Source organism: Seriola lalandi, unplaced genomic scaffold, assembly GCF_002814215.2.
Source record: "Seriola lalandi dorsalis isolate HSWRI2012SDOR001 ecotype SW California unplaced genomic scaffold, Sedor1 jcf7180002054890, whole genome shotgun sequence".
NCBI lineage: Eukaryota > Metazoa > Chordata > Actinopteri > Carangiformes > Carangidae > Seriola > Seriola lalandi.
In genome coordinates, this window is record NW_019525442.1 from 178,928 (window position 1) to 193,087 (window position 14,160).

General features: G+C 40.9%; 2 protein-coding genes across 3 annotated transcripts in view; one reads left to right on the forward strand and one right to left on the reverse strand.

The window, feature by feature from the left end:
* podn (podocan) overlaps positions 1-9,660 on the forward strand; it is a 14,895-nt gene extending 5,235 nt beyond the window's left edge. For both annotated transcript variants that reach the window (XM_087180107.1, XM_023429216.2), the window contains 7 exons: positions 3,509-3,618; positions 3,697-3,853; positions 4,032-4,147; positions 4,337-4,550; positions 4,761-5,204; positions 6,451-6,599; positions 8,258-9,660. In XM_087180107.1, the coding sequence (XP_087036233.1) occupies positions 3,509-3,618; positions 3,697-3,853; positions 4,032-4,147; positions 4,337-4,550; positions 4,761-5,204; positions 6,451-6,599; positions 8,258-8,399 (1,332 nt within the window). In that variant the 3' untranslated portion in view covers positions 8,400-9,660. The remainder of the gene's footprint in view (positions 1-3,508; positions 3,619-3,696; positions 3,854-4,031; positions 4,148-4,336; positions 4,551-4,760; positions 5,205-6,450; positions 6,600-8,257) is intronic.
* Positions 9,661-11,259: 1,599 nt separating this feature from the next.
* Positions 11,260-14,160, reverse strand: part of slc1a7b (solute carrier family 1 member 7b) — a 36,129-nt gene continuing 33,228 nt past the window's right edge. Inside the window, exons 9-11 of the mRNA XM_023429217.2 lie at positions 13,987-14,121; positions 13,783-13,882; positions 11,260-13,402 (exon numbers count right to left, since the gene is read on the reverse strand). Of these exons, the coding sequence (XP_023284985.1) occupies positions 13,142-13,402; positions 13,783-13,882; positions 13,987-14,121 (496 nt within the window). The 3' untranslated portion in view covers positions 11,260-13,141. The remainder of the gene's footprint in view (positions 13,403-13,782; positions 13,883-13,986; positions 14,122-14,160) is intronic.

The following is a 14,160-nucleotide window of genomic DNA, read 5'->3' on the forward strand; positions in this document are numbered from 1 at the left end:
CCCCCCCAAAACCTCACCCCCAACCAGACACTCACACCACCCCTCCAAAATCCACCATTTAGTACAGCACCGAGAAAAATATGGACCTGACCAAAACATACCTACAGTAGCAAAGTTTTCTTAAATTCAAGCCCTGTCCTGTCTCATGATTTTGTGCTGCCTGTCTTTCCTGTGCTCCATCTTGCTACACTCTGCCTGGACATGTTCACCTTTCTGTGCTCCTTCCTGGCTGAAGACAGCAGGCTAGCTAGCTACACAGTTAGCTAGTTGTTTTGATTCAAAACATATTTCTTCAGCTAGTTTTGGTACTTGATGCTGATACCTCTGTCCTTTCTGAATTTTATTTCAGGTTACTTTTGCAAAATGTCCCACTTTTGTAGGTCCAGGATTGAGATGTATTCCGGAGCTAACCCTCAAACTTCTCAAACTTAACTTGCCTCTTCTGCCTCTTATCACTTAATCTGCAAGTTTAGTTTCCACACACAGATGCGTGTAATGCATGCAATATCGTAAGTGATCTCAGAACAGTAGAAGATGAGTCAAGGACAGCTTGACCAGCACGCTTTCGCTATAGCTAGTGGCCCACAAAGATCCCAGGATTATCCTCAATGTGCATGCACAAACCTCCAAAAAGAAAATGCAGCTCCCCTTCCTGCTCGACAAGCCCCAGCCTTTGTCAATGGGACATGGTCACAGTTATGTAAATGATAGAAACTACAACGGCTGGTAGTCAAGCTAACTCCCAGAGACAATAGCCTGCTGTTGCCACAAGTGGGCAGTAAATTACATGATGGATGTAAACAAGAATCAGATCCTTTATGGGACAGAACACTGTTATGAGATCAGATGTAAGGAGAGAGATCGCTTCCACTTTGGTATCATTCTAAATGATGTCCATATTCAGCTTTAACTGGTCAAGCACTGTTCGCCTTGCTTGCCCTGACGGCACGCCACTGATGCTTACATAATGCAACAGCAAGTTCATCTTTTACATGTTCATCTCATTATTATTCTATTCTATTCTATTCTATTCTATTCTATTTTGATATGCTGATATAGTGCCAGCTGGCAAAGAGAGGTGGCAGTCTCTTCTCATACACTGTGTGAGCTTATGCTTGTAATGACTTCCAGTATGGCTGTGCCAGCTGGTCAGAGCTAAAATGTTACTGACCCTTTTGGACGCAGAGCAGGAGAGAAAAGATGGAGAGATTTGTGCCTTCACTGAGATGAATAGGCAAACAGCATACAGGAAGAATAGGGGATTTTTAAGTGCTCACTAAGCCTCAAAGACACCCATGCTGCTTTAATCCATAAACCATATTATAAAGGAGGGGGCTCTAAATGAACATCTAATCTCACCAGTGCTTCTCGGATTTCTATACCCTCTGCTATTTTGTACAGTAAAGCTCTAGTTGTGGTGAACTATGCTGATATATGAAGGAGTACACAGGTTGCCTACAACGTTTCTGCTCTGTAACAAATTAAATAGTGTCCAGTTCTTTGAAGGGGACAGACAAGCTGTACAAAGGCAAACATTTGAAGTGGTGGAAAAAAATCCAACATAAATAAGTCGTGTATCATTGGGTTTCAAAACAAACCCATATGACCATCACAAAAACTATTCACTGAACATTTTCTGATCTGCCATTCCCACAATTTTGTTGAATTTAGACTACCAGAACAACTTGGTTGAGGTTATGAAGTTTGAAATTATGCATGTTTGAAAAAACAAACAAAAGGGCTGTCCACATCAAGAACAATAATTATAAAAATAACTATAAATATGTCATTTTTAAAATGATTCTAACCGAAGTGGATGCCAGAGTCCACATCACAACTATGTCCTGCTCTTTAACAATAACTTACACTGATAACTGCCGCTGTCTGCCAGCCTGCTACACCCACCAGAGCCGCTTGATCCCATCACCTGGACCTGCTGTCTGATAAGATAAACATAGCACCTGGCTGACAGTTCAACACAACAGTGGAGAGACTCATCATTCAGGTTAAAAAAAAAAAAAAAAAAACCCCACCCCTGTTTGATCAGACAAACAGTATTTATAGTCACAGAAAAGAAGACTAGGATGTAGTCGCCATCCGCTCACCCTCAAAATCAGTGTTAATTGTTTTGTGTTTTGCTCTGACATTGCATGCGTGCGTGGTGGCCAGCCAGCCTCATCTCTCTCTCTCTCTTTCTCTCTCGCTCTCTCTTTCTCACCCGCTATGCGCACAACCTATGTACTGAGGTATACTTCACCACTTGTGTAACAATGTGCTGTCTCAGACTTCTCAATCTTACTACAGATCTTGCAGAGATTAAAAATCACAGTGTAATTTGCTTGTTTACTTGCTGCTGCTGCCTCTTAGTGCTTAGGAAGAAAAGACTGATAAATAATTTTCTAGTTTTGTTTAGATCCACGCACATCTGCGCATGTGTTTGATACATGATATCATAACTGATCTCAGAATGGTGGAAGTTGAGTCAAGCACACTTTGGCTATACTGAAGACACTCGTCAAAGATCCGAGGATTATCCTCAATGTGCATGTGCAAACATCCAAAAAAATGCAGTTGCCACAAGAGGGCAGTAAATTAAAACGCTGCCCTGAGATCTGATGTAAAGAGAGATATCACTTCCACTTCAGTATTATTCTAATTGATGTATACTTTTAGCTTTAACTGGTCAAGCACTGCTTGCCTTGCTTGCCCTGATGGCACAGTCCTTAAGAGTTTACAGCTATACCAGCTGTTCTGTGAAGTTATCTGCTTTGAGATAATTGCTAACATTAGCATGCTAACATGGTCACAATGACAATGTTATGGCAATTTCAGATTCCCAGGAATAATGTTTACCATGCTCACCATCTTAGTTCAGCTTGTTAGCATACTAGCATTTGCTAATTAGCACTAAACACAAGGCATAGCTGATGCCATGAACATTAGTTTTGTAGGTACAATATTTGGACATCATCTTTTTGAACTGGTGGTGACACTAGATGAAAAGTGATCAAAGTGTTTATAATTCATCTTGAGGGGACACTGAATTTCTGAACCAAATCCCACTCTGAACAAATAATGTGACCCTAGAGGAAAATCAGGATATCAGTTATAGGGTACATTTTTGGGGAACTATGCATGTCTGTACCAATTCTAGTGTAAATCCATCCAAAAGACACAGTAGTGGCTTTCTAGACATTTTGCATAAAACCAAAAAATGTCAACCCTCATGATGGCATTAGACGAAAAGTCAGGTAATCACCAAAGTCATTTGTAACCATGAATATCTTGGAAGTTTTTGTCTAGATACTTCAGTCTTGACCAAAGTGGTGGTCTCACTGAATGAGTGGCCAACTGATGAACATTGACCCACCACTAGCATGGATAAAATACTTGTTCAAACTGAGGGAAAGATTGTGGTAATAGTTAAAATCAAACTTTACTTTTGGCAGGAGAGAGGATGCAAACCACAGACTATAACAGGACAATGCTTCTTTTCTTGTGCTTGCAGCTTACCTCTGCACCAAAGGTCCTACCACCCTCTTTGGTTAGTGCTGATTTTGCTGCTAATCAGCTTGTAAGGATCTACCCATATACTTTTGGCCATAAACCAAAACTGAGGTATGAATGTGTATGTGTAAATTTATCCTTTTTTGCTGGAATTATGTCCATTTACTCATAGCACTATCCTTTGACCAGGTCTGTGTATCTTCATAACAACAAGCTGACTGATGCAGGACTTCCTGATAACATGTTCAATGCTTCTAACAATCTGGAGATCCTTACCATGTCCAGCAACTTCCTCCGTGTTGTACCCAAGAGCCTACCTTCCAACCTTTACCGTCTCCATCTCAAGGTACAGCAGCTGTAACAACACATAATACCCTGAGAGTGGATGATCTGCTAGATAGATACTACAGTGCCCTTTCTGCTTAAGTTTGCAGTTAGATTTTAGGTGGAGGACATACATCTGTTTCTTTTCATCCATGAATATGGTAATGATGATAGCATAAGGACCAGTGCTGTTGTTACAGAGTAACAAGTTGGAGAAAATCCCAGCGGGGGCGTTTGACAACTTGTCAAACCTCAGAGAGTTGTATCTCCAGAACAACCTCCTCAGCAATGAGGGCATGGACAACGAGACTTTCAGGTGGACAAAATCATCACTCACACACCACCAGTGGTTAACATATTCTATGTTAATGGCGTTGCCAAGTGCAAAGCCTGTATTATACATAGATTTATGTGTGAAATATTGTGTTGCAGCAGCAAAGAGAAAGTAGCATAGTCCAGGATCAGAGAACTAATTTCATGACTTCCGCTCCTCCTCTTCTGGTAGCCAGCTGAGCAGTCTGGAGTGCCTGGATTTGTCGAATAACAACCTGAGCATTGTTCCCAAGGGTCTGCCTCGCAGTCTAGTGCTCCTACACCTGGAGAAGAACGCCATCCGCAGCATCCCTGGAGATGCTCTTACCTCTGTCCGAAACCTTGAGTACCTGCTCCTGCACAATAACAAGCTCCGCTCACGTTCCATCCACCCAGCTGCTTTTCAGGTACATTTCTTTTTCATTTCATACTCTTTTAGATCTTTTATAGAAAAGCAAACTCATGTAAAAAGCATGAAGATTCTATTTAGCATTTTCATCTCTAAGGACACATGAAAGAACAGGAGAAATCATATGCTCAACTGCTTTGCATTTGATATTTCGATCTTCTGTATAAAATGGATCACCTGTTAAATCTCTAATTTGCATTTTCACTAGGGTTTGAAGAAGCTGCATACTCTACACATGTACAACAATTTGCTGGAGCGGGTTCCCAGGGGCTTGCCTCGACGGGCCAAGACCCTAATGCTGCTCCACAACTCCATTTCCGAGATTGGTCGCAATGACCTGATCCTATTGTACACCCTGACGGAGCTCAACCTCAGCTACAACAAGCTGACCAGTTCGAAAGTGCACCGCGAGGCCTTCAGGAAGCTGCGTATATTGGAAAAACTGGATATGTCGGGGAACAACCTTCACTCCATGCCTCTGGGTCTTCCTCGCAGCCTGCACATCCTCGAAATCAAGAACAACCAGCTCAACTCCATACCGGACGGTGCGCTTACAGGCATGGAGAAACTACGAAAGCTCATCCTAAGTGACAACGAGCTGAAACTGAACTCAGTCTACCAGGGAGCCTGGATGGAGCTCAGTGCGCTCGCAGTGAGTGTCTGGGAGATACATAGATCAGATACTAGTGCTTCCAGGACTTTTTCTTTTTTTTTTAGCCCTTGTCCATTTCGTTAACTTACAGCCTGTAACATATTCTCATAGCCTGACCATTTAAGAACTTTATGAGGCTTTGACTCGAGGTTCTACCATGTGTTTTCACTGTATTTTAGAAACTAACACGTTTACCTTACCATTTGAAAGGGCTAAAGTGAGACTGACCTAAATGATTTTAATCAACTGAAGTGGTTCTGGCACAGACAACAGTAGTGGCAGTGGTGTTGAAATTATTAAAGTTTATAGACATCTTTCTTTCAAATTTTTGTGAACATAAGATACAACACCAAGGTGGAATCCAAGGACCTGCTGTGGCTGGTGGCCCAAAGCAACCTCCAGGTCTCATCAAACCCCTTTGTCGTACTTTAGTTTGCTCCATCACAAACACTCTGATCTTGTAATTTTCTGTAGTCGTGTTTAATCTTTTAATTTTTTTCACAATAAGCTTGCCATAATTGTCTTTGTTGTGATATGATGAAAAATATGCTTGACCAATCAAGATCGACAGCACTGCAGAGGAGAGGATTATCCCGTCTACCGAATTTTGAAATTAGGAACTTCTGAGTTTTATGTGTAAGAGGCACCAAAGATTCACGAAGATTCTTTGCTAGTGAGTAGAAGTAATTTATGCCTTATTTGGCGATCTTGAGCAGCATTTAGACTGTGCGAGAAGTGTCAGCAGCTGCCGAGCTGAGTCAAGTAAAGTATACACGTCTGCAGTACTGAATGATCTCAGCCGCAAATGCATACAGCTATGATAAACCCCAAGGGAAAAACTTATCAGTCAGCCACCACCTGCACTGTTTTGTCACACAGAACTTGAGTGATCTTTCAGAGAAACCGATGGTCACCTCGATTGTGTGCTAACACGTAAGAGACACAAACCAGGGCTATAACAGTGCAGACCTGGCACACCCTGAACTCAAAAAAGTCTCAGTAGAAAAGATTTGTCTGTCATGTTCTGGGTATAGCCAAAATGTAGGAATTCAAAGCAAAAGCAGAACCTATGACACTGACTACACATTGTTTTGTTTTGTTGGCTTCCTGCAGTGCAAAAGGGCTCTTAGTTACACATGCAGTATAAAGCATATTTTTGTATATTGCTGGTTATTCTACAAAAATGTATCACATAGATCAGTGAAAATGTTTAATGTTGTTCATTATATTTATCTTGTAATTTTAGACATTAGATCTGTCTGGCAACCAGCTGTCACACATCCCCTCTGACCTACCTGAGTCTCTGGAGTACCTTTACCTGCAAAGTAATCGCATCTCCACTGTTCCTGCTTCAGCATTTGAAGGCACTCCGAACATCAAAGGCATCTTCCTCCGGTAAGGGACACACAAACCCTCTCTCAGTCTCATTCATGTTGATGCTAATAGTCAGTCCTGGATTTTCTTTCCTTATAAGAAGTGAACAGGCGTTAAATGCTTGTATTTCACCCTCTATGGTTATTTGCTACACCAAAGGACAGCTACAGTCGGGTGGATGTACTACAGTGTTTTGGATTTCTGTATTTTTTTAATCTTGGTAAAGTGTCTGAAGTAAAATCTAATTCACAATGCATAACTTTAAATTTAAAGAAATAGTTTGACATTTTGGGAAATAAGATTATGTACTGCATATCTGAAGCTTAAACCAGCAGCTGGTTAGCTTAGTTTAGCACAAAGAAAAAGGGGGAAACAGTTAGCCTGGTTCTGTCCAATAGTAAGAAAATCTGCCTACCACCACCTTTTAAAGCGCAACAAGTAACATGTTACATTTTGTTTGTGTAATCCATACAAAAAGTGAAGAGTAAAAGTGCCATTTTGTGGTTTTCTGGGGGTTATGTGCTAGATTATTTCTATTTTCAGTGTCTTCCTAAGCATGCCTGCTGCTTGCTGTAGCTTTATATTTACTGTAAAGATATGAGACTGGTATAAGTCTTCGTATCCATGTCTGGACAGCAAAGCACATTTTCCAAAATGTCAAACTAGTCATTTAGAGTTTTGAGTACAAACTGAGATTCTGAGGTATTTAAGCTATTCAGGTTAGTTTTACATTTCCAAACCCTTTTAACACCACAGTTTAAACTCATAACAGTGAACCTAGTGGTCTTAGTCTGTTACTAATCCACTAAATTTACTGTGTGTTGGACAGACGTCTGACTGAGCTTCATTTCGCAGAGTACTGTGGTGTGGTATCTAATCTCTCCATCTCCTCTAACTTGTGTGCATTCAGCAAATTTTCCACTTTGGTTTATTCCACATAGTGCAGGCTTATACCCACATGTGCTGCAGCTGAAAGCAGCATTCAGACAGCAAAGTAAAGAGGTTTTGAACAAGCGCTCTCAAGGCTTTTGTCCTGTTTGGTTTCCTGTCTGACCCCAATGTAGCTGCTTTATGGCTCTTGTTTACGGCCTTGACCCCTTCCAGGCTGTTGTGCTCTTCATGTTGTTCATATCAGCTGCTGCCACATTGCTTTTTCACAAAATTTCCTATACAGCTGGGAGCTTTTGGCCTGAGCCAATTTAGAGCCACTTGAATGCATCACTTGGGAAAGTGGAGGGAGGATTTAAGTGTGTGTGTGTGTGTGTGTGTGTGTGTGTGTGTGTGTGAGCGAGAGAGTGTGTTCATTACTAATTGCATGTTCATGTGAATTGCAATGTTGTCTAGCTTTTTAAGTTCATGGGCAACATATGCAAGCATTTTCACTGATAGATAAGAGTAGATGCAGTTGATTCAAGGTATCTTCAGAAGTGCTTTGATGTGAAGTGAACGTGCACCTGTTCAGAGTGGCATATATGCTCAACAGATGGCTCCCGCTATACTGCTTCCTAAGTGGAGAGAAGCTGTCAGATGCTTCTCCTGATTTGTAAATGTCACCATGTCCTCTGCAAGGATTTTTGCTTTTAGCTTCTGAAAAAACAGTCATCAAATGGCTATTTTAATCCACTGTCAAATGAGGAAAAAACACTTCACAAACTTGTCTCGCTTTCTTTCCTTTAAAGGTTTAACCGCCTGTCTGTGGACTCTGTGGATGAAAGATCTTTCGCCCACCTGTCCAACTTGCAAGTGCTGGACTTTGGCACTGCAGCAGGAAACGCCGACTTCCCCTTTAAAAGAGACGAGATGGAGGAACGGGAAACATAGCTGACATTGGACTGGATTGCATAAAGGACAGAGAGGGCTTCTACATCGGATTGAACCTGTGAATGTCTTTTCCCAGGTACATGATTGTTTTGTGCTGAGTGGCAGAGTCACATATTTCTGGTGCAGGATACCGGATGAAGTTACTTTAGTTTCCATTTTATGGGCTGGTTAGTATTGCATATCTTTATATCGAAGCTTTAATATTTGTTTTTGACTGTTGACATGCAGCGTCTACCATCTGTGTTTTGTGCTTTATTCTGAACAATGCATTCACAAAAGTCAATGTGAATTTTCCCATGTAAATGTCTCTGAATCAATTACCAAAAATGTAAGCAGAGTGAAAAAGGACAGATTGTCTTTATGTCTGCTTTATGTCATTTTGTTAATGGCTACCATGTCTCCCTGGCATAAAAAGGTGATTGTACTAGAAATACTGTGAAACAATTTGTATTTTTAACACCAAGGCTGGCCAGACAAGCAGTCTGACTCCCATTGAAATCTGTTGAATGAAACACTGCGACTGTTAAAGGGGCTTCATTTCAATTTCATTATCGAGTAATCTATCGCTTATTTTTAATCAATTCATCTTTGTCTCTGTCGAAAGCCCAACTCCTGGAGCAACGGGAACACACTGCCTGCATTGCATGTGCGTGGCAGCTGCGTCGCCGACCTGCTGCAGCTCGCACCTGTGTGTGGTCACACCGGCTGCATATCTCCTGCGTCCTACGCAGGCAGTCTGTCCGCTAGGCTATAACCCTTTAACATGGGCGTCGAATGAAAACCAAGACATTCCACAGCTGCCACGCACATGCCACAGGGCGGGTGTGTTCCCGGCTTGAGGTGATTTTGTCATATCAACAATCCAAAAATCTCAACATTTCCATTTATAATGATATAGAGTAGAAAAAATAGCAGAAAATAAAACATCTCATTTGAGAAGCTTTAAAGTTACAATCCTTAAAATGTTCATTATATCAAGAACTGTTTTTAATACAATTTATGGCCCACATACTTTAGCAAAAGGCTCTCACTGTATTTGCATTCCTCAATTTTGATTCTACATAGATGTGTTGTTGTTGCTGGCAGAGTCTGCTTTTCTCAGGTGGACTTCAAATTAAGAATCAATGCACAAGTGGTTAAAGGAAATGAAGCTTAAACGCACTGGACACGATGCAGATATGTCACACACTGCAGAGTTCAGAATAACCGAGATTGTTTACTGTCTTTTTCAGGCTTTTTCTATTAAAACATTGTGACACTATGAATTAGTCCATGATTTTATTAGGTGTGCTCCAAAGCTGATGTCTCCTCATCTTGTGTAATGAAAACACACTTTCTGTTACCACCAGCTTTCATCAGATCAACCAGAACTGAAATGTTAAGGATTGTAACTTTTGATGGTAAATGATATTTAAAGTAATAATCATAATCAAATTGATCTATATTAATTTTCTTTCAATTGACTTATTACGAGTACTGTGTCAGCACTACTCTCAGATCATTCAGATACACAGCCAGTGATAATCTTAGGCAGTGATTTACCTACAATGTGGATGAATCCGTATTTTTATGATATTCATTTTACAGTGTTCTTGTGAATGAAATATTCCAATCATAAAAGCAATTTCAACACATCCGAAGCTTCAGTCCAGGCTGCTGCTGCTATTTAAATCCACTCCTGTTTCATAGAAAAGATAGCACATATTTTTATATGACATTGAAAATACTCATCCTATTACACTCACTATATTGCTATGAATACAGTGTCACTTTCACATACAGCAGTATTGTATTGTCACATATACAGTCATCAAACACAGCAATAAATTATTTGAAAAGGCTGAAGAAGACGTGTGCGTTTCCTGACATTCATCAGAACATCTGATTGATACTTCAGCAGGTTCTCACACAGGGCAGTGTCACTGCTCATTTCTCATTTCTACCTAATGTGCAGTTAGATACTGCAGATATTGGAGTCTGTTTTCATGTCCGTGTACTAATAAACTGCTATTTTCCTGCGGCACACTCAGGTGAGGGTGTTTTTATCGGTGTCATGCCATGTGCCCCAGTGCGAGGAGAAACGCATTTGAAGTTGAGGCGATAAGAATCCAGCATCACTTTATCAGTGAAATCACAGCCATATAAACCTCCTTGAAAATCTCATAACCCCCACTCGCACTGTGTAATCCACGGCAGTTAGTAGGTAGTCCACTGAAGGCCTTTCTGGTGTCTCCCTTATCAATTATCAATTCTCTGTCTGCTACTATCTCACTCTGAAAAGTCTGTTTCCTTTATCAACCCCTGGGGCCTTCATCTGTTTGGTAACCGGGGCAATGGCCGCATGCTTCATTTTATTTTTCACAAGTCTGGCCAAAGTATCACCGGAGCATCTTTTGTTACTATAGGCTACAGGTAGACAGGTCGCTGCCATGACAAACACGACGTGACAAAGACTGTCTGGGTTACATTTTATAATAGTGGTTCCGAATTAAAAACCATCATTTATTTGTGTATCACTGCCAGGATCATGTTTATACAACAATATGTCAATTAAGCAAACAACTATTTCTGTACCAGACTCCCAACAATGATTTGGGCGACTTTAAAACTTTAAAAATCATTTCAGAAAAAAAGAAGTACAACATGAAAAAACAAGACCGCACTTTTAATTCTACTTGTACATTCGGCACTAAAATGGTATTTAGCTGCAGGTGGTTATGGATCTCCTGTTATGCATTGGAAACTTGACCACATATCCACAGCAAATTCAAAAGTGAATACAACTTAAGAGTCACAAGCTGCAGTATGTTTGAACTGCTGTGTTCATATTTGGAAACTGTTTGTTTCAAGTTTCCTCTGAGGTCACTGTGTCACTAATGTGGAATCGTGTGTTTAAAGTAGAGATGAAAGTAGAAAATCTGATTGGCCATGACTGTTTTATCATTTAATATGTTTACCTATGATGTTTTCTTTTTGATGCCACCCTGTTTCCAAGTGTGCCGCAGGTGCGCCTGGCCATGAAAGTACCCAAGTGTGCTTCGGTGCACTGGGCTTGGCGCATTTGACTGCACTCTGCACACCACCGCTGTTTTCATGAAAATACAGCCCATGATGTCCAATGTCATAACATAATCCAGATACTGTGGAAATAAAAACATCTCAGAATACAGTCTGTTATGAGAAAAATGTTGGCAGCCTGTTGAAAATCAGAATACAAACTGTCTCTCCAGCAAGAAGCATTCAGTGACAAAATGCTCAGTAAAATGGAAAAATACACGAAACCCAGTATTTGACCTTTTAGTGATAAGAGTGAAATGTACCATGCAGATTCAGGTTTAAAAGATATGTTCAGATTTTTTCAAATATACCTTAATACAATACTCAGATGCTATAATACCTCCTCCTTATCATAATGGCCGTCCTCTCACACTGTAAAAGTGTGTTCAGACAGAACAGAGTGAATTTTAGATGCGGTACTTAGTCAGTGGAAAGATGCAAATGAGTGAGATTAGAAGGGTGAAGACGTGTTAGCAGAAGTTGATGTTTCAATATGAGCTTGTGTTTCAAATTGGACAAAAAAAAAAAAAAAGCGCTTATCCCAGAGCTTTGAGTCTACTTCATAAACACACAGAGACAAGAGGAAAATAACAGGAAAGTTTGGAGGAAAATAACAGAACTGGTTTGCCTGGTGACTTCTCCTTCAACACACACAGGGTTGGTGCTTTCATTGCTAGCCAGATACAGTCCATGTCTGTACAGCAGGTAAATAGCAGTTTAAATTGGTAATGAGCCAGTTCTGACACGAAACAACTACCCTGACATGTTATGCTGAGCTGGTCTAGCAAGGAAAACCACCAAGAGACAAGTTTGTACACAAAAGACTGTGACTTTCACATGTAAATAACTGAATGTATAAATCGACTCCACCAAATAAACAAGGACCACTTGGTTTATGTTAAATGACCAGAGTTTGTTTTTGGGCTATTCAAGTACCAGGAAAGTTTAATTAAATCAAGTGCTCCTGAGGCTGTTCAAATACGTGAAACCATTTGAATCTCTATTTTACCCAAGTGTTAAAATTACAACATGACCACTAGGGATGCTGAAGTTTCTGTTCTGCTTCTTCGGCTCCTCTGTCCCAGCCTAGCACCACCAGCTTTAAGGCAAAATTAAGCAATTAGGGCATTTCACTTTGCCTCCTTACCATTCAGTTCACACCAGACACTGGAAATCCTGACTTTGTCTGTTAAATGACACAAACAACTGGCTGCTTGCAGAAGTATAAAACATAATAAACACTTGTCTTATTTACATGTTGCACACAGACAAAAAAAAATTACGAAATCATATAAAATGAAGATATCAAATAGAAATCAGTTAATAAAAGCAAGTCCTCACACCTGTATTCAGAGTCTGGGAGTTTAGGTGTGAGCTCACCCTGAAGGTCCAGACCGAGGACGAGTTTTATGAATAGAATTAGACTGTTGTCCTTTTGCTGTCTTTAATTCCAACATGAGTCTTGTCCAGAAACCATTTCGCAGCTACTATGACAACAAAAAACAACAGATTTGCGTTAAAATGCCTTCCTCAAAGCCTTCAGGACCGCATTTTGTCACCGAAACATTTTGACGCTGAGAGACAAAGATGAGCTTGGTCGCGCTGTCGTCCTACCTGTACTGGAGTCCTTTGCTCTGAGAGTGTGATCAGCGCAACTACAAAAAAAAAACTCCAGGAAGAGGATGCTATACGTTGGTCTCAAGGCCATTCATGTCAACGGTGCAGTGTTCTTTGCTCTTCTTCAGGTGCCTCGGAGGAATTGGAGGCTTCTTCCTCTCGGACGGTGGCCGCACGCCCTCCTCCAGCTGCATGAGCCGGGCCACGTCAGGAGGGACGAGCTCATGTTTGAGCCCAGATGAAGGGGGCCGGTAGTTGCCGTTGTTGTTGTGGCAGTTCATCAGAGGCGGTGTGTTCGTCACAGGTTTTGTCTCGCAGATCAAAGGCACCTGGGGGTGACAGAGAATTTAAGATAGTATATGGGGAAGACATTGAAATTATGAAATTTGCAGTGGAGTTTCTTTCACTGTAATTAAAGTATTTTATATGGTATTCTTTGGATGTTGTATATCTTAGTCATTATACACAAAAACACCCCTCCTCCCTGAATGTCTGCTCTTTTGCCGTGTTTAGCAAATTTACAGAAACTGAAAAAGTAATATGACGTCATTCAGACACTGGCAACCTTTGACGGCTCAATCATTCATAAACAGCTCTTGCTATTCTTTAAACTGCCCTTTTAATGACATAACTAATTTTGTGTGTAATTCTGTTACTACTGCGCAAGTCTCATAGTAAGTGTTGTTGCTTTGCCTGAATTAAAACTCACCCCATCTCCCTCTTTCATGAAGTCTTTCCTGCAGATGTGCGCCATGATGCCTGTGGCCAAAGCGTCCCCCATGACATTCACCATGGTGCGGAATCTGTCTCTGTAGAGGAGGAACACAATTGAGAGAGAATATCAGTGACTTGGCTCATGTGTTAGTTTGGATCTGTTACACAAAAGACGGAAGTGAACACACATGCTACTTACAGAGCCCAGTCTACTGCAATTATGAGAGTTATGTCGTCGGTTGGCAACCCGACGGATGTTAGCACTATCACCATGGTGACCAGTCCGGCTTGTGGTATCCCTGCTGCACCAATACTGGCTGCAGTGGCTGTGATGCTGGTAGGGATTTGGTCAGAGAGAAACCTGATGTCAATT